The sequence below is a fragment of the Phalacrocorax aristotelis genome, chromosome 1, assembly GCF_949628215.1.
Source record: "Phalacrocorax aristotelis chromosome 1, bGulAri2.1, whole genome shotgun sequence".
Classification (NCBI taxonomy): Eukaryota; Metazoa; Chordata; class Aves; order Suliformes; family Phalacrocoracidae; genus Phalacrocorax; species Phalacrocorax aristotelis.
Window position 1 is genome coordinate 212,338,694 of NC_134276.1, and position 21,125 is coordinate 212,359,818.

Here is a 21,125-nt window from a genome sequence, read left to right on the forward strand (position 1 = left end):
TACACATACAGATATTCTAGGCACATACACTCTGTGTCCATAAAAGCATCCATGATGAAGATTTGGGACTGAAGCCACTGTTGGGACAAGTCCATGGAAGTAATAGTGGCTTAAAGCAAGCTGAAATTTGGTACTGGGTTGTGAATACGTCATTAACGCTTCAAATGACACATGGAGATAAGTTTGCACGCACATCACCTCAAAATACTTTCTGAGAAAACATAAACTCTTTGCATGTAGCCTAGCAAGAAGTGTCAAAAGGAGTGCAACAGAAGGGTTCCCACGCAAAGTCAAGAGCTCATAAGTGATTCATTCGTGCTTGTTCTTGATGAAGGGGACATTATCTTGGCGTACTCCAGCACGCCTGGGTTCTTAGTACTTGTGGGAGGGAAGGAGTGGGAAGCCATACTCCTCTCTTGACATTGTGATTCGTATAAACCAAGTAAAGCACAATGACTGTTTATCAGGAAAGGACATTGAATGATTTCTTACTTATGGCAGGGTAGCTCTCTTATTAAGAGAGCTCATGAGAGGAGATTAAGTTAGCTTTTCATGAATGGCATTTTTAGTGACTTGCTTTAATACTAATGTAATAATAAGAAAGGAAAGTACTATCTGCCATTTTGGGATCTAATACTTACTTTTCTTTAATTGTTCTTGAGTCATATTTACTATGAGGTTGTTTGTACGACATACGCATGTCCTTGCCAGAAGCAAGACCTATTTTACACAAGACCCCATGCAACCACTCAACATTGCTACATGGACATCCATTAGCCCCCTTCCTTCCCAACTCCCAACGATGACGACCAGAGATCACAGAACAAAAAGGTTGGGTAAGCAGCCAAGTAACAGTGACAAAAAGGACATCATGCAGAGCATCAGAGTGAGCAAGAGATACTGAGGAGGACATCCATTCCTGGGGGTACATTATGATGGATCATGGACTGGTGATGACCAAATCCTTGCATTGCAAAAGGAAATGCAAGGAGCAACAGCAGCTAAAAAAAACAGGGAGGGGGAAAATGCAGCTGGACAAATCTCTTCCATTGCAGGCAAAGGTGAAGTCATCATCGCAGAAACAATTAAAAAAAATATCCTTCTTCTTTAGGAAAATCTTGACCAAGGCTAACAACAAGGAAGAATCTTCTAACAACTACCCGCATCTACTTAGCTGGAGATGCCAGGGTTTGTTTAAGATGTCATAGGATAGATGTGCATGCTCTGGTATTACAGGTGACTGACCGCATCATTCTCTTACACTTGCCAATTAAAAGCCAAAGACTTGCCTTCATTTTTAAAGCATATTGCTCTCAAGTCAATTTGATAATTCCTACAGACATTTTAAAAGAACTGCCTCGTGGCAAACACCTTTCTTATCACTACATTTCTGAGCGAAGTTTTGTACATTGGGGTGATATACCTGTCGTCAGACTCTTTAAATAAAAAAGGAGCCTCTCCTATAACCCAGATAACCCAAACCCCTGGCGACATTTTTTTACCTTCCATATGCCCTGCAAGAAAAGGACTCTTTGTGGAGGGACCCAAGGGACTTCACTTCGCAGAGCAAACTATGTGAAACTAAAAGACTCCAGAACTGCATATAGATTAAAAATAATCATATAACCATTACAATTGGTAGGTTTTGTGGCATGATTATTGGGGAAGGCTGTCCACCACAGCAATAAATACTCACTGTTTACGGTACCTGCTAGTGCATTAATATTATTCAGTCCAACAGTGGCTCCAGCCAATCCTTGGAGAGTACCCAGAGAAGTCAAAGAATTCATGGCCGCACCAGCTGTGGAATTAGCAGTTGATGCAGCCACTGAAAGGAAAAAAAAGCAAGGCAAAATTAGGTCATATTTTGCTTATTTTAGCTGATCACAAAACAGCTTACAATAATGCTGACCTCAACAACAGGGCTACTTGCAAGAAAAAGGAAAAAAGGAAATGAGAACAGTAGACCAACCTTGTTCAAGATATTACTAGTATGTTTGTTCATGGAAAGTGTTGATAAGCCTTGAACTGCAGAGTGGATCACAAAATTTAGCATTGTGCTATTATTTGCAAACATAAAATAGAAACAATAAGTATGGGATCAGTCGCTTTCTCAGAAGCTTCCCAGGCTGATCAGCTAACCAGGCTATTGAGATTTTGCCACATTTTAAACTCTATCATTGAAAAAAAAAATAGAATTACTCATTGCAATTTTGTCATACAGCAGCCTTCTGCTCTGGGCCCCAAGTGCTCTAAGAGAAATTTTAATTATTCTAAGTGAGACACTATGCCATTATGGCTCTGCTCAAGGACACTCTATGAACGTCATTTAAAGCCCTGAAGTTTATGAAAAGGAGAATGACCAGCCAAATACAAAATGTGACTACTATCCATTTTGTTGCAGGCTTTCAGCCTGGCCTTTGTACATAACTAGTCATGTATATGCACCCCATAAAAGATACTATATGCATCCCCAAAAACTCTGCCAGAGGGGAAGCTGAGGCTCAAGTGGAGAAAAGGTCTTTGCTGCTACAATATCAAGGGAACAGTGAAGGTTGATGAGATGAATCCATCTAAGCTACATGCTTAGGAAAAGAGACTCACTCTCTTGTCATAGGAATGTAAGAAAGCACCTTAGAAAGAGCTATCATTTAGGATAGGTCGGATGAATTAGAAATACGTCTCTCTCATAGAAGGGCCTTGAATAACCAGTGTAGATAAAACACTTAACTTACAGGTAGGTAAAGCTGTACCAGATGAATCACAGTCATAAAAGCTGTGGAAGCAATTAGGTTTTTAGCTTGTCTCCTGAGCCCTACTTTAGTGCATCAGTCATAAAGGCTTTCATGTCCTTTAAAAAGTTGCATTATCTTCTGAAAAGTGAATGTTTAAAGTCAGAGTTTTGTTGATGAGTTACCAGAGGCATATCCTGTCTACACCATGCTTTTTTGCTCCTATTCATTACTTAGCTGTGAAATGGTTAAAATCACTTTTATCTTAATGCTCTTTTGAGCTGTCAAACACATCAGATTACTAAGTGAACCCTCAAGAAAGTGAAGTCTTTACAGTTGGCAGGATCCAGTAAGGAATGTAGGAGGCAACTTTTTCACTCTGTGGGTAAACCTCAAAGCTCTGACCTACAAATAACCCACCCTTACAACCTTAAGACCTACCAAAAACAAGCCTTCGCACTCATGGGGCCTCAAAGTACCAAAGACTCTCCTGGTGTGGGTGAGGTGAGATTTCCAGACTCCTTGAGGCATTCCTGGTCCCCACTTCCCTAGCATCTGCAATGTTAACTTGAATAATTTTATATGTTCCAGATAGAAGCAGCTTTCATTGTTCAATCTCTCTCCACAAAGTAATAAGAAGCCAATAATGTCTTTGATTAAAAAAAGAAGTAATAAAACACCCGAGTAAAACCCCACTTTTGTCAGATAATGTAGGCACCAACAGAGAAGAGAGAAAAAAATCAAATTGAATGAATGTCAGTGAATTCCCTGTGACCAACACTGTTCCGTGTTTCTGCTCATGTTCATTAGCGGATCATTTAAATGAAGTATATAAACCTCAAATCTGAAGGATCTGATTGGTTTTGACTGGGCTGAATTCCATCCATTTCTGTTTCAGAGGATTATTACCCTTTTCTCTTGAGGAAACACATATATTTAAGAAATGAGAGAAATGGGGGCTAGGAAACTGCCTGAAAATTACATTAAAGCTCTTGGGGGCAAATAACTCCCGTGAATGAGAGCCATACGCTTATGGATTGTCAACACATCTGTTGGAGAAGGCAGAAAAACCTGATTAAATCCTTCCCTCTTGTGCAGCCCACAGAGTACATTGTGGTGGCTCTTATCATAGCCTCACTGCTCAAACACATGCTTCAGGGATGGCCAGTATCTGGGGCCAACATCTCTTTTCTTCTTTTATTCATATCAAGTTTCTCAGTTCCATCAGACAAACACAGAGCAGGTGCCTCAGTGATTCTTCCATTTGAAGTTGCAATGCAGATTACCTAGTTTGCTGAAATAATGACTTGGCACATAATCAATGTAAAATACTAGTTGGAGCACTGAAGCACCTCAGAAATCAGCGTTTTGTTGTTGCGGCTATTTCTTCTGCTTAGCAGTGATCTGCCTCAACAGATCCACCGGGACAATGCTTTTTCCTCTTTGGCTTATTATTTCTTTGAGGAAAAAGAAACTGAACAAATTGTGTGGTTTCCATTATCTTATTGAACAAGGGGTGAACAGGAATGAAGGGAGCTCCTTTTGTTAGGGCACTTGTAAAGGACAGATCCAGCACCTTGCTGGGTGAGGTTTCCTGAGGGACTCTGGACTAGTTATCTCCTTTTTGATTGAGACCTGCATGTATGAAATGAAGACGAAGACAGTGATGAGCTAAAATACTATCATAATGGGCCATAAAAGGTCCAAGATATTAAGAAAGGTGAAAATTTCTCACAAAATGCTGGATAAAATCAACAGATGAAGCAATGGAATTCCTTGTCCCAAAAAAACTTAAAGGGAGATGAAACAGAAGTTAGAAGGTCCTACAAGGCACATGTGGAGGCTTAAGCCAGCTGAAACTTTTTACCTCATGTGCTCCCAGATTATGTTGAAATCTCTCTAAAGACAAGGACTATGATTCTTCTGTCCTTTGCCCTTTTCTAGTTTCTTTCACCTAAAAAATTTTAATATATTGAACCAAACAGAAAAAAGAAAAATCACATGCCTTGTGGTAATGGTAGATGACTGCGCTACTTTGGGGAAACCTTTATAACTCTCTCACGTCAGCAAAACTCTTGGGCTCCACAACTGTTCAGAGTAATGGCAAAGGAAGTATAATTCACTGTCAGAATAGCGTTATTCTATATTTATGGCTTTTAGTTGTCCAGATGACAAAAACAGATTGGATACCTACTGAATTTATAAATTGGTTTTTTACCAGGTTCCCCTGCCACCAAATAAATTAAAACATTTCACAACTCCCTCCATCCTCCACACCAGAACATTGCTCCTCTGAATTGAGTCACTTCATCGCTCTGCTTAATAAACAGCAGGCATCTGTCTCCAGGTACTTAGACAGCTTGATGTACGGAGCCGGAGTGCCACCAGGAATTGCTCTCTTTGTGCTACCGGCTCACCAGCATTTGGTGCAACAGCCAGGAAAATCAAAACACGCAAAAAAATGTGCAAATGACTTGTTTTTCTGGTGTCAGTCTGTATGGCACACCCTCTATCCACAATATTTGGTCTATTATTTTTCCCTTTTGTGCTGGTTTTGGCTGGGATAGAGTTAATTTTCTTCAGAGTAGCTAGGATGGGGCTACCGGCCCAGGTTAAACCATGACATCTTTACACTGGGAATTTTATCCTAGCCTCCTTAAAACCTATATATGTCAGGGACTCAATAGCTTTCTGGGACAGCAGTGAGTGAGTTAGCTGATACTGAAGCTAGGGGGAGAGATTCAGCAGGCCAGAGCTCCAGCCTGATGAATGCTAGCTGAATATACAATAGTTGGTGAAGAACAGAGCTGCTTTTTACCAGCCACACTGATCATTCCCTCACAATGTCAAGCCCTGGATAAACATCAGAACATGATAGATAAGATTTTGTCTACTCAAAAGAACTTTTTCTTCTCTAACATCAGTCATTGGAATAAGTCAACAACTTCCTCAAAGAGGCTGTTGCTCAATCAGAGACTATTGGCTGGAGTTATGGGGTTGAATCCTTTGGCTGTTGTTGCCAGAGTTCAGACAAGATGTTCATCATATTCCCCACTGACCTTAAAAATCTATTAATACGTGAAAATAATATCACAGCATTGGATAAAGAGGTCAGTTTAGACTTGTAAGAGTAAAGAGTTGTCTTGTAACCCGTAGAAAAATCTGCTCTGTTTCCTGTAGGTACACTGCATGCTGGTCACCTGTAGCCTTCTCCATCCAGGCCACATACAGAGACTTTACAGAATACTTTAGCATCTTCAACCATGAAAGGTGAGAAGGTTACAAGTGTTTATTTTACTATTAGAGACCTTACTGTTTCTTCTTCACTGACCCCTCTATTCCCATACTTCTGTGTCACTCTCACAGCCTTCCTCTTTTCTTCCAAACTCAACTCCACTTTAATAAACATCCAGAAACCTTCAAATAATGAAAATAATATTAAGAAGCTGTGAAATGGAGAAGGGCATGGCTGCATCCTTCCCCCAATACACCCCCAAATCAGTCCCAACCCCAGCCATTTGATCTCACTGTGTTTCTTCCATTTAATTGACAAAAACTTTGCTATCAGCTTCATTATGAGTAAAGAGACTTGGCCTTTGGTTAATATATTCCTTGACATAGCTCTCTTTGATACAGAGAACACATTTTCATTTGGAGTGGATGCCCTACACAGTATAGATATTTGTGTTTAACTAGTAATGTTGCATTCATAGATTTTTAAGGCTTGAAGGATCTGGCATTTTCAACTATTCTCCTCAACACATTTATTTCTGCCTGTAAAAGGTTATAGCACCTTTTAGGTCAGAGACTTTTTTAAATAGAAAACTAAACTAGCAATGAGCCATTTCCATTTTAATTTAAGTAACATTTCAACACAATTCTCCAAAATTATGCCAGCCTAGAAAAACAACCAGTATTAGCATAGAAACTTCTGGCCATTCTTTTGGCTAGCTTATGTCCATAGAGCCATGATGATTTACATCATCTGGATTTACATCAGCTGGAAAACTATATTCAGGATAACAGCCTCTAGGAAAGGCAGTGATGTATAAATATTTCTTTGGCTTTGCTATGCACACTGTGGATGGGATTAATTTCCCCACCTTTGGCAGCTTTATCATTAGTTTAAGCTAGCCTAGTCAAAACTGTTCTTTTGGGGTGTCTCTGAGATTAAGAGACCTCCAACTCAAACACCCTACCTTTAGATTTTTATCTTAGGACGGGCTGCATTGCCCTCTGGAAATGCCCATTTCCACCGATTGAGATGGTGAACTCAAAGTAGACATAGACCATTCAGAGAGGAAATGTGTTGTGGGATGGATCCTGCCCTTTCTGTTGGCCGCACGTTGTGTTACAAGCCGATGATCTGAAAGCAAGGGATTTGTTTTCATCCTGCATGCAGAACCAATGCCAAACCATGCAAACTCATGAGTCTGAATGTAATCATCTCAATCAAATCGTGGGCTCAGAGAATTGCCTGATGCTGGACAACTCTGAGCTAATCTGCAGAGGATATGCACTCTTCTGCAAAGCACACGCTGTCAGAGAAAGGAGCTAGGCAGCAGGGACTTAGGCAGTGTTACAGTATAGGTCATACAAAGTATGATGGCCTTGAGCAAGAGCATGCAAGATGAGCTAATCTACTAGATTGTATTGATGCCTCTCCCACTTCTGCCTCAGACTTCTTGTGCTGCCCTGGATAAAGCATTCACTATGTTTTTTGGCTGCAAGACAGGGTTAATTCTTCTTCTTCCCAGTTGCTAGCTTGTCTCTTAGAAAGCCATAACTTGGAGGCACAGGCACATTCTTGTCATGCCTATTTACTTCCTACACTTAAGACCAAGGAGTGCCCTTGACAGGGCTTCAAGGTATACTGAAGTAAGAAAACCACAGACCTATGTTTGTCTGTAGTACAGCCTTGGACAAATCCTACCCCTCTCATGCCTCAGGGCCAATTTATAAAATGAATCCTCTTCCCCAACAGAGAAGGTCAACTGCAGGGTCCAGCAAGGCTGCCTGAGCACTTGGTGATGAAACAAAGCACTAGATAAACAGTCCCTCTCACTGTTGCTCTGAAGAAAAGGACCTATTCAAATCACATACGTACTGCTGTGATTTAGCAGAGAGACTTTTTGCAGTGTGTCGACCCCATTCTTTCCTTAATTTTTCTGGGAAATGTCTAAGTAATAAAGAACTCCAATGACTTCTCAGCAAAGTCATGTACCACAGCAAAAAAGGGTCCCTTGGAAACTCCATACTATATATGCTAACTTGGCACTATTTCATGATTTTGATATGAAGGCTGTGCACTCCCTCCATTCCTCTTCTCTTTGTCCTGTTCCCTTCCTCCTCTTCCAACACTGATACACTCTCTGGAAATGGTACACAGTCACACTGCAGGCCTGGGACCAAGGTATTAAGAATATCAAAGAGGCATTTTGAAGATTTTAAGTGATGTTTGTTTTTGGAACCATTATTAGGGTTTTAGGGCAGGACAGGCAGAGAAAAGCAAGGGTGGCTTTAGCTTTTTGCCTGCATGGAGGGTTCCTGCAGACCTTCACCCACCCCATCCAAGCGAAGACAGCAGCTAAAGTTTCTGGTGCAGAACCAGGTTCCTGGTGCTGCAGGGCTTCAGGGCAGCTCCGAGACTGGCTTAACTGTGCTGGGGCCTTCCACACAGAGATTCACAACGGGAACTGCGTCAGCCCTGCTGACAGCTTTGCTTTGCGCAGCCCTCGGTTGCACTCCACAATTGCCTGTCACTCCCTAACGCACAGCACAACAGGAAGCTCAGCATCTACTTTGATACCAGCTACCTCCTTATCTGTGTCCTGGTCACATCCTGCTTAGTCAGTTGTAAAGGATGTGCATATATTTAAATGCAAACCACACCGCTCGGCTGTGAACCACAACTTTGTTCTTGTTGTTTTTCTTAATGGACAGTTTAAAAACTCAGTGTTCAAATAACTCAGTGTTCAAAGCACTTATTTTGATCTGGTTAAGACAATACAATTGTGCACTAGGGATCAATATCACCCACAGATTTGAGGTTCAGTATCTCTATGACTTTAAGCATGAGAAGTTGCAGAGAAAACATGTTCTCTTTTGGGAGAGGCTCCTGTCAAATCTGTGCTGGCGGTTGTCTGAGTCCAGAATCCTCTTTCTTGTACTGAATTGGGTGTACTTCTGATTTTCTGCTGCCTTCCTGAGCTCACTGACTCCAAGGACTAGACAAAATAGATCTGACTTAATCTGCTTCTGACTAAATGCCTGCCATTCAGAGGGACGCAGATGGGCACAGTTGGCCAACAGGAACCTTATGAAATTTAACAAGAACAGAAGCAAAGTCCTGCACCTGGGAAGGAATAATCCATTTCAGTAACAGAGGCTGGGGATGGATGGGCTGGGGAGCGGCTCTGCTGAAAGGGACATAGGGGAGTCCTGGTGGGAGGTGACCATGAGCCAGCAGCATGCCCTGGCAGCACAGAAAGTCAACAGCATCCTTGGTTGATGGAACAGAAACAGAGCCAGGAGACCCAGGTGATTTTTCCTCTTTACTCAGCACTTGTTAGATCATGTCTGAATACTAAATCCAGATTTGGGCTCCTCATTGCAAGTAAAACGTTGATCAGCTGAAGGGAGTTCAGTGGAAGGCCAGCGAGATGGCAAGGGTCTGGAGCACTCATCCTGTAACAAACTGGGTTTGTTCAGGCTAGAGAAGATACAGCTTCAGGCGGACCTAAAGCAGCCTCCCAGTACTTATGAGGAGATCATCAGCTAGATAGAGTAGTCGTGCATGATGGGAGGACGAGAGGTAAATTGAAACAAGAGAGGTTCAGTGCAGATATAAGTAAAAACATCTGTACTCTGAGGATTGTCCAGCACTGGAACAGATTACCCAGAGTGTCCAGTCCTTGGAGGTTTTCAAGATTTGACTGGATCAAGCCCTGAGCAACCTGATCTCACCTCACACTTGGCCCTGCTTTGAGCAGGGGGTGGGACTGCAGACCTCCTGAGGGTCCTTCCAACCTTGAGTATTCTATGAACCTATGAAAAGCAGAACAGTCTAGCAGAAAAGTGGAAAAGGTCAGGTAACACTGAGGCAGAATGAAAGAAAGCTGAAGAATGAAGATGTGTTGGCAGAAAACGGAACAGGAGATCTGGCTTCTGTTCTTGGGTCTGTTTACTGGAATAGAGGTTGACACCAAATAAGCCACTTAACTCTTGGCTGTGCTTCTGATTCTAGTCTGCCATGACTACTTTGTGTGTAAAACTTCCAGGGCTAGATCTACATTTAACAAAAGTAAGTCTTGACCTTGGATGATTCCTTGAGATTTTAGATTCCTCTTAGTTTCCTTTAGATTTAGCAATGTGCAACTGAAAATAAGGATATAAAGAAATTATGCAAAGAGAGCAAATGCAGTAAGAAAATACAACAAAAATTATTTTAATACTTCTAACATCTCCCCAGTCAGTGACATAGAAAAAGAATTTTAAGAGCTGGGGACAAAAGGAAAAGAAATATTAAACCCAAAGTAGAAATCTCTAATTTTAGCAAGTTGAATTTAAAATCTTTGTTTACTACCCAAAATCTCTTGGGTAAACACAACATTCCGTTGTCCCTTTGTTAGTACAAAAGGGATAATAAAGCCAAGAGACAACACTGGATTTAAGGATAATCAGATTAAGGCTGTATTCTCTGTTTTCTTTCTAATCTTTAGCTGCAAAGCCCAACGATGTTTGGAACAATGTCTTGTAAATTGTATCTAAACAAGACGAGCACCTGCTGGCCTGCGTGAAAGACTGAAGATATTGGACAAAGTTTAATTGTGTTGGAAAAGCCTGTGCAAAGCTTCCAATTTACCAAAGATCTGACTTACAAGATCTTATTTTGGTTGTGGTACCCTCTTAAACCAAGAAGAAACGCACCCAACTGTAGGAGGTTCTTATGTAGCAGGGAATCTGGACCACCGATCTGGTGTTATGTGGGATTCTGGGCAGATCTGATTGTATGTGTTAAAGATTAATTGATTAAGGTGTATTCTCTTTACGTAGCACTAACAGCAATTTGTTGTTTTAAAGAGATGGAGGCCAAAAACCTTCCTCCTAAACAGGAGAATTAAATGTCTCCTGTGGAAAAGAGGAGCAATTCAACCATAGTAATGATGGAGCTTATGAAATGAGGATTATAAACATGGGCGTGGGGGAGAAGTGGGTAAGTCAATCACACCGCCCATGTGACATTGCTCTCAGGAATTTGCAGTTGCGTCTCTGCCTGAAATGAGCACACTCTACGGGCTCTGACTGCATACGGAACGTTTTAAAGGGGAAGAATAATTAAGCGATGACAGAGGCATCATCATTATTAGATAATCACAACCCAGGGGCATTAACAAACGTTGAGTGTCTCTAATCCCATGGGGTCTAATTATTCTGTGATAATAACCACACCTCCAAGTTTTAATTTATTCTTGTGGAGAATCTGGGGGGGGGGAGGTGGGGGAAAGGAGGGCATTTTAATATTTTTGCTGAAAGAAGATGCAGTTGGCCTTTCAAAAGAGCTCATCAGTATTCTAATCTAACTAGCATGTGTGATTGGCATTAAATTGTCTGCCCTTTACGATGATCTCCAGCCAATCGAGTATCCTCCCTTGCACAAACTGGTGGTCCCCCAGTCAATAATATAGCACCTGCATGCACCGATTCTGTTTCTTGGGGCAATTTTTGGCAAGGGAGAGGTGGATTTTCCTAGTCTGGGGAGGTTAATTCTCTGTCAGCTCCTCTGACAAGCACATTACCATCTGGGGGGAGAGAGAAGTAAAAACTTGCTCATTTTCTGGTATCTTGGAAGTGCTGTCTGACATGTCAAAAAGGAAGATTCTAGTAAGTTTAAGTGCTCTGCCTGTGCTTGGATAGAATAAAATAAAAGTGACAGATGCACTCCAGGGAAAGAGCACCAGAAAAGCAAGAGAGCAAGGAAGAGTCAGGGGGAAACAAGAATGACAATATAGAAAGACATATACTAATATCACAGCCTTTCTCAAATAAGTCAGTGTCCCTCTACTTCTTCATTACTCACAGGTGAACGATTCCTATGAAAGATTGTCCATATCTTCACAGAGTACAGGAAAAGAGAAGCACGAGTGAGGAAAGGAGGAAGGGAGAGCCGCATACATTCAACATCTGGTCGCATCTATGTGTCTGTGTGCATGCATGGGCGAATGAGACTAAGCAAGGCAAAGGGGGACAGGGAGAGGAGAAGAGCTTTCCCCATGATGATCCTTTTGGCTGAAGCTGGCTTTCTGAAAACAGGTTTATATTTTACAAAGTACTTTGAGTACATTCACTTATGCAAAAAAATAAAAGAAAACAGGGAGGTGAACCAATTCATTCATATTCTTTGCATGTTCAGAAGCAGCCAAGGTCTTCTAGAATTGCAGACTAACTTGAGACTCATAAATCCATACTCTTCAGTAGTGTATGGGTCTTCGAAAGGTAAGGAAGCTCTGTGAGCTTGCGACAAGTGAAAATCAGGGTCACTTATCCTAATCACTTATGTAATTTATGTTAAAATCTAACTTGACATTTCCGACTGTCTTGAAATTACAGTGTCTACACTGAGGACCCTCCACAGCAGTGCAAAGAAGGAGGCGAAAACAGCATACGAAAGTACTACAGGTATGGCGTACAAACCTATCAGCTGGCAATTTTTGTAGTCTTCTAGTCCTACGTTCTGTAAGTTTCCTCCAAACCTATTTATCCAACAGAAGATGTTTTAGTAGGCAAGGATTTATTGATTGGGCATACCTTTGTGAATCTAGGTTATTGTGTTTAAGGATACATTTTCCTGTGAGATTATGAAGATGGAGGGAGAGAGTAAAAAGCAAGTTAATATTCTGGGCTAATTCCATACTGATGCTTCTGCTTTGTTGAAGCGTATTGCTCAATGAAGTCCATCCACCCCTAGTGTAAACTGCAAGTCATACAACCTTTTTCAGCACTGTCCCTGCAATGTACCATGCATTCGTCCCAGCAGACCACAACAATAAATCACTTTTGGTTTTGGGTGGGATGTACTTTAAAGAGAGGCTGGGAAAGAGAATAATAGGGCATCAAGGACTGGCTTGGCATCATAGCTGCCCATTAGATATTTCCACTGTAACTCAAACTGAAATAAAATCAAATTGAAACCCCACAATACGAAGAAAACAAAGAATAATTACTGAGCATTTATGACTCTGTTTTACTCAGTGGGGCCAAGGGCTGTGGCCTGTATTCACTGAAGCACCACTGAGTTCACATCAAAACCAGGGCATTAGCATTTCTACAGGGAACTTCCAGCTGTGCTCTCATGTTTATTACTGCTGTCTCACACTATTTGGAACCAGCTATTGTTCAGGGACTTGTGCCCCGATGCTATAATGACCTACATGTGGAGCCACTTCAGCATACAAACACTTCCCATTCACTTTCCAAAGAATTTCTGATCTAGAATCAATAAGGCTCTACTGGAGGCCAGGATCTCCTGCCTGGCGTACAGGTTCCTTCACATTACCTCCCATGTGCCTACAACATCTTTGACATACTTTCACCACTAAGTAATAACAAACAATAAGCAGTACCATCTCTCCATAAAAAAAGAGGGTCAGAGTCCAAGCCTATAGTTCAAGGTATGCAATGTTTTTGTTGCAAGAGTGCTAGTCACATGCGTATATGGCAATTCAAATTCTACTACATGGGAGCGGATGGCCTGATTCATCTCCATTTTCACCTCTTTAAGATATCTGTCTTAAGATTAGGTAAATAGCCCTCAAGAGGTGTTTGCCTTTCCATTGATGCAAGATGTGTGTGAAAGATTTGTTTACTTCAGGCACTTGGGAGTCCTGTCCATGGTATTTTAGAACAGAGGTGAGATAAACTATATATTGAAAATTTGAGTCTGTAGCTAAAGGCGTTATGAGTCCAGAAAGTCCATGAATAATAATTTCCATGGAAGATGGGATTCTTAGTGGGGTGTGCAAGCACAACCTCATTGTAATAGCACACCACAAGATACAGTCATTCACCTCTATAAGCTGCAGAACTCGAGGATTATCTTGTCTCATGTAAAATTACTCAGCTACGTACTTTGCAGACCATTTGTAAAGTCATATGTAGTTCAATGTGGCACTGGTTCTTTTCATTCGTATTATACATTTTTGTTCCACCAACAGCAAATGCAGTCAAGGGTTTACTTTATTTGGTTATAAATTCATGCAGCTGTCGGAGATAGTTCTGTTTGTCCAACGCATAAAATAAATCAGCGGCCCCATATTCAAACTAGCTCTTTTTAGACAATGCTGAAACAATTACGTTAAAGACATTAATAAACTCTAATTCCCATTATGTTCCACAATTTATCCTGCCTTAGGAGAACAGATCATGGGTATCCATGGACACATGCACACTTCAGTAGGGTTGAAGGAGCAGTGCTGGCAGTAGTAAACCTTAAATAGTTGAAAGTTCCGTCAACTGCATGAGTTTTGCTAAGATTTACATTATTTCCTGAATATTATGAACTCCAGCATTTTCTGGGTTTGGAGCTTCCTGTCAGATATATAGCACATAAGCTCACATATCTACCTGTATAGCCAAGCTGATAGTATCATGTTTCTTTAGTAGGAAACAACCCTGAATGAACTTGAAGTAGTACTTCCAACAGAAAGAAAAATAGCCTTTTTTACAAACTGGGATTCTTGTGGCTTGAAATAGAGATTAAGAGCGGGATAGAGAGACACTTAGAAAATATAATGTATTACAAAGTGTTATTTGTATACTGCAAGCAAAGTAAATCCTGAAATGTGCTAAGGCAATGGATTTCATACTTCAGGAAAATGATAATGTACTAATGTTTAAAAAACAAACATGTCTTCTGTTGAATTAGATCCTAATCCATGATTTAGTACTGTACACTGTTTCCTAAAAACCCCCCCGAAGATTTAACTAGCACAATGCCTCACAGAAAAATATGTACGTTTCTGTCCTTCAGCATACAACTTCAGTATTTATGCAATTCTGAGGGAACAGTCACAGGCTTTTCTGTGCCAAAAATTCATAAAATGGTAATGCTTATTCTAAAAAAGAGGCAAGAAGCGTTTGCAAAACATCTCTTTCTGCAGTTGTCAGGCAGCCTCACGCTCCTTCACTGACCAGTTCTGCCCACCCTAAGCCCAGCCATTTAGCAACTGAACTTCCTTAAGATCCTTTAGGCTGAATTGATGCACCTGTTCAGAAACCAATTTGCTCGAAGAATATACAAAGACCTGTTACGTTTTAAGGGACAAATCCGCAAACAGGTCATTCCGGTTAATTGCTGGCCTGTCTGCTGCCATCGGCATCCTTCAGGTTATCACTGGCTCGTTTTTGCAAATGAGGAGACCAGGGAGAGACACCGCTCTTCCAGGGAGGCTCTGCGGGAATTCATCACCCGTCACCTCTCCTTTTACTGCACTGGGAATCTGGGACATTTTTAGCCATAATTCCTACTCTTTTCCTCCTTAGGCATTTAAGACATTTTGAAGCATTATTAAAAATACAAATATACGTCAAAAATGCATGCCCAGTTTCCTACTTTTGGCTCCTACGTGTGTGTTTGGATGCCTGCTTAAGGGTGACTTAATTATCAGATGGGCTTAGCAGCAATGTATCTCTCCAAGAAGGAGCATAATCTCTGGGCACTAAGAGCAGTCCAAATCAATTCACTTATTTAGAAGTCTAACCACAGACTCAGAAGCTTAACGCTATGTGGGTAAGCCCAGCTGACACAACGGTTCAGAAATACACTTCTCCCACCACAAATCTCCTTGAACCAGGCAGTTGTGGTGGGCACGCTAAGGCAGGATTTTCTTCCATGCCTTCCTTGCAAACACATACTTTTAAAAAATTGGTGCTGAAATCAGGGTTAAGGCACTGGACTGCTCTGTGCTCAGAGCACGAAGATAATGGTGCTAATATGACCAGATTTAAATATAAAATTGAAAATCATACACTTGGGTTGTTTAAGCATCCATCCGGCATATGCATACTGTATGTATATTGTATTTATAAACCTTTATTTAGGCTATGTGTTATATTTATCAACTGTATCTTTAGCCTAAAAATAGTGAACATTTTACTAGGGAAGTTTTCTATGTACTGCAAAAGTAGTAAAGCTTATTTGAAATTATTTTTATAATAATGGTACCTTATTTTGTATGATCTTACAATTTTCTTATAATAATGGAACCTGCATCAGCTCCACGTGAAACGGTACAAAAATAACCAATTTGTACTACAGCATGAAGAGTGCCATTCTGCATTTTAAACCGATCTTTTCCAACATGAAACACCTACCTCAATTCATTCTTTAGCAAACTGTCAGACCTTCCTACACACCTACTGGTAGGGCTATTTTTGGATCATCCTGGAAGCAAATCACAGCTATCTCAGTGGGTGTACTGGCCTCTAACGAAATGTCACGGTGGCAGACTTGCACTGCTGATTGGAGAAAAACGTATTGTACTGAAGTGAACAAAAAGAGAATCTTCTAAGAATGATTATTTGAACATTCTTCACTGCTTCTCAGCTGAGGCATCTTGTATATTCTATAAAATCTCTAACATTTCAACAATTGTGTTCACAACATGAATACCTTCAAATAACAAAGACAATCTTCACACTACATTAGGGGGTAGAGAAAATAATGAACCACAGACGCTAACTGGAAGTTATAATTCTCTTTTTTTAGCAGGGGGAAAGGATGAATCAATTCTTACAGGACAGGCACTGTCCGGTAACGAGTTTTTTTCTCTTTTTCAGTTTATTCTATACTTCACAGTCTGCCTTTCTGGGGGTTGTTATTCTTCAATGTCAGCATCTGCCTGAAAATGAGTATTTTTAGACTTTTGTGCTTAGGAGAGCTTTTTTTTCAACATAAGAGTTAATGGCTGAATTTTGATATAATATGGCAAAAGCTGGGCTGGATTTCAAGAGGTTGTTAAAGAAAAAAGTCTTAACTTTCTACTTTGACAGTATTTTTTTTCAGAAAGATTTCCTCCTAGGTTTACACAGATGAACCTGAAGAGCTTTTTTACTGAAGCGTGAATAGCTGGTTCAGCTGTGTGAATAAATAATAGTTGAGAGAATCAAATAAACATGAAAATGTCATGGAAAATCAAGGCTTCTAAGTCTGAAACTGAATTAGCTTCTGGTTTAGCAATTCTATCCCCCCACAGCTCAGAAGCTTTATTGTGTACGTTTATGCAGATAAATTTGGATGTACAATTAGATGTTTCGTCTCTTCATTTGCACATAGAAGGGCTCTCCTACTGGCTACTGAAAAAACATGTATGCATGAATTTTAAGAAACAAAATTGAAACGAGATCACAGAAGCTGTGTAATCTCCATCCTTGGAGATATTCAAACCTTGACTGGACATGGCCTTCACCAACCTGCTCTGAGTGGTCCTGGTGTGAGCAGGAGACTGAAGTAGAGACCTTGGGAAGTGTCTACCAACCTATGTGATTCTGGGAATTTAATGTTATGGCATTAAACAATAAAAATCCGTGTGGTGATGGAGAAGGGCAAGATGACTAAATAAGCTGCCGTGTGAAGCCCAACTTCTGTATTCTTCCTGTGAGTACAAAACATTTTTCTGCTGTCGCTTAACATCAGCTTGCACAAAGATCAGGAGCTGCATGGCTCCTGATATCAGAAAGTTTTTTCCAGTGCTGTATCAACCTTGTACCACCCAGGACAGTCAGAATAAACATTATCATCCTTGGGAAAATTAGGGTAGCGGCTCAACTGAAGCAAATTAAACGTCAGAGGGTGTTAGAGGCAGATACTCTGTTCATGGGCTTGTATGTCTCTCCTTCACATCTACCTCCAAGCCTTCCCACCACCCACTGAATTAACCATAAATCTCTGCAGGCTCTGGAACAGCAGCCTCCCTGCGAGCTCTTTGCTAGTCAACCCATTTGCAGGGTGTGTCAAGGACAGTCTCTGGAGCAGAGGACAAGGTTCCTGACACTTAGCTGAGATTCATCCTGCTTAAATGGAGAAATCTACAGTGTCGATACCTGCACGTGAGGCAGTGCCTCCAACACCCATTCCCAGCTAATGGGAAAAGCAAGCTTCCAGGGCCCAGCCAAAAGGGAGTTGAGACAAACTGGTTCAGACAACCTGGAGTGAGGTAAAAGCTACCCCAGTCCAAATCCTTACGTTATGAAATACTACAGGTACCTGCATCTAAAACAGGAAAGTATTCTAAGTGAGAAAAGAAAGTGAAGAATTAATTAACTAAATAGAGGTGATTAAGGTAAATAAAGGAAACAATTATCATATCAAAATAAAAGACAAGAAAGATGATTAAGTGAGTCTTCAAAAGACCCATGAGAAACTCATGAAAGACATAATATGCATTTACCTGGTTTTTATTCTTTCATGATTTCATTTTCATTTTTATTCACTACCATCTGATAATTGCAAGAAACAGTTACTTTAACCATGAGCAATTTAAACCATTTTAATTTTTTTTTCCAGGGCCAAGAGACAAAAGAACCTATTTATTGCCTGAGGGGATTTTTACTAAAATGAAAGCTTAATCTTTCATGTTTTTTTAAGCAAAGGCTTTTAAAAAATCATTTCTAACAATGCTGTAGGGAGAGACTTCCATGGGTATGCAAAATTGAAATTATAAATTTACAATTATAAAAAAATTAATAGTTTGGGGGATTGCATTGTCTCTGTTCTTTCTGAATGAATACTGTTTCAAGCTTAAGAGAAAGCATTTAGCACATGGAGGAGAATGAGCGTCCTTAGACTCTTCTGCGGTCAAAGCTGTTTAGTAAGAATGTATGAGAGAAAGATCATTGGAGTTTAATTTGTTTGGAAATATGTGACCGTATGAACCTTGAAGAAGGACTTTCATACAGATTGAACAGTCACTATTAGATGCTGAATAATTTCCCTTCTTTTTGAATATAATGCAATTAGAAGCTGGCAGAAAATTCGACATCCTCAAATATCATATGCCCTGTTGGTTCCTCACTTCCTGGCCTGTTCGTCTGCATTGCCAATGCATCAGAGTCAGCCTGACCACCATCCATCCATAACAGTTTGATGCACTGAAGGTTGCTAAATCTTATCTATGTAAAATTAAGCTGCAAGATGAATTTTAACTGAGGTAACCACCTTTTGGGACTCTTATGACACATGTCTACAAAGGACAGAACAAGAGCTCTTGGTCAAAGATTGATTCAGAAGAGATCTTCAGGAGAGATACTGTTATCTATGGGTAGAAACACAGATGTGATTTATGTGGCTGCCATGGCTTAAGGCATGTTAGAAATACATGCTCGTGTCCATCCCTATTCCGTGCAGTATTTTGGCTTTAACAACATCAAGAAAAGGATTAAATTTAAACATGTACCTTTGCACTCTCCTAAATTTGGGCAGTTTTCTGAACTGAGAAATATTGATTTAATGCATTACCTGGAAAGACACAAACATTTCTTCCTGGGCTTAGTGCAGGCTTTGACATCAGACGAAATAATTTACACTTATGAAACACAACAAACTAAAATGTTGTATTAAAAGAAAACTAGACCAAAAAACATACCCTCAAGGCCTCCAAATATCCACACACTGAAAGGCAGATTTAAATGTTTTCTGCCAACATATTTGAAGTTTTAATGAAAATACTTTGAGCTACTATGAAAAGCTTTATCAAACTAAATTCATTTTCCATAGAGCAGAGAAGAATCATTGAAGATATTATTCAGGTTTACAAAATATTTAATAGGGTGGAGAATGTGGAACCAGATAAGGAAGGTTAAACTGAAGGACATTTTAACAAGGCTTCATTTTAGGTTGCGTATACAACATAAATAGGTCAGTGGACCTATTAGATATAGACTTTCTCTTTGACACACGAAGCTGTCTAATATTAGAAACACTTGTGTACAGCTACTATACGTAAGACTTTCAAAAGCAGTTGTCATTCTGAATACACTATTTCAAAGGCTAAATGTCCAGAATTCACTGAAAATAACACATCTTCAATGCGATAGCCAAAATCATTAATCTCTTTGGAAATACCTTGGCATCTGCTTTACAATACCACCCCGAGCAATACTAAGCTCTAGCTATCCCCAAAAAGTATCTGCCCAGCTCAGCTGAAGCACCTTCCTAACCACGTGCCTCCGCAGACTTGGGCATCAGATGAAGCCACCTTCCAGGTACTCAAGGAGCCTCGAGAGCAGGTTAAAAGAGGAAACAGCAAGTCAGCCGGGCTGGATAAGAAGACTGTGTGCGTTGAGTTGCCCTGAGAAGGCTTGTCAGGATGGCTCAAGAAATGCTGAGCATGCTTTGGGAAGACAGGCCACTCAGGCATTTAACAGCTAAACTGCAGAGATATCACAGAGCATGCATGAAATGCAACACTTCCACCTCTATAAATGGGTGACATTTAGACAGGAGTAGTGCAGAAGCACTGACACTGAGACTAGCCTTTTGTAAAATGTTAAGCCCCGGCTCCAGGACCGAGAGAATAGATTGCTCAGGTTTTTAAAAAAATCTATATCAGCAAACCAAAATTATTTTCACCCAATTGGCTTCTCAGAGATGTCGCAAATAAATATTATTTTTAGGTCGAGATGAAGCTTAGACCAGAAACAGGAAAATGCTGCACAAACTTAATATTAGCCAAGCTGCATTCCATTTAACCTTTCCCCCAAACAAACAATGAAACTGTAATATAATGGGAAGCATTGGCCAGCTTTAACACCCAGCACCACACTCGGTCCCAGTTCTATTGTGCAGTGAAGACTGTTTTCCTTACTGATGAGCTCAAACTGTCTGCCATGAATTACTTTTTCATGGGGAATAAATACACACTTAAACAAGATTAAACACAAATGTTCTTTAGTGGTGTCTAAAATAATATGAATGTTTTTAGAACAGCAATAAACACACTTCATGATGCAAATAATTACACCCTGCAGCCTTTATGTAAAGATAAGCGGCTGGATTCTTGACTCAGCTACATCACTGTAAATCCAGAGTAACTACACTGAATCAACATCTCTCTCTGTGGATTCTGGAAATGCTGAAGTGTTACTGAACTCTGGATTTGCCCTGATTTCTCTCTATGGTTTTGCAGACATGGGACATGCATGGCTGAAAGTCTACATGGTGGTTATGGAGGCACCACCACCTCTTATCCTGTCCCTTATTCCCCCATATATCTGTTTTCTGCTTGGTGGAATGAAGTCAGAATCTGGCTGGGTATTCCTTGTGCATCTGATATCACTTCGGTAACTGTTCTCTCGGTTAGGACCAGAAGAAAGCTCAACTGAGGCTACAGTAAGGGA

At 40.5% G+C, this 21,125-nt stretch overlaps 1 protein-coding gene across 12 annotated transcripts in view; it reads right to left on the reverse strand.

The window, feature by feature from the left end:
* The window catches only part of CELF2 (CUGBP Elav-like family member 2), a 370,728-nt gene that overhangs the window by 15,947 nt on the left and 333,656 nt on the right, over nt 1-21,125 (reverse strand). For 6 of the 12 annotated variants that reach the window (XM_075081629.1, XM_075081627.1, XM_075081630.1 and 3 more), the window contains one exon: nt 1,709-1,828. The exons of 1 other annotated variant lie outside the window; for it this stretch is intronic. In XM_075081629.1, the coding sequence (XP_074937730.1) occupies nt 1,709-1,828 (120 nt within the window). Of the gene's footprint in view, nt 1-1,696; nt 1,829-21,125 lie in introns of all 12 variants that reach the window. 5 more of the 12 variants (XM_075081628.1, XM_075081626.1, XM_075081638.1 and 2 more) reach the window with 1 other exon arrangement.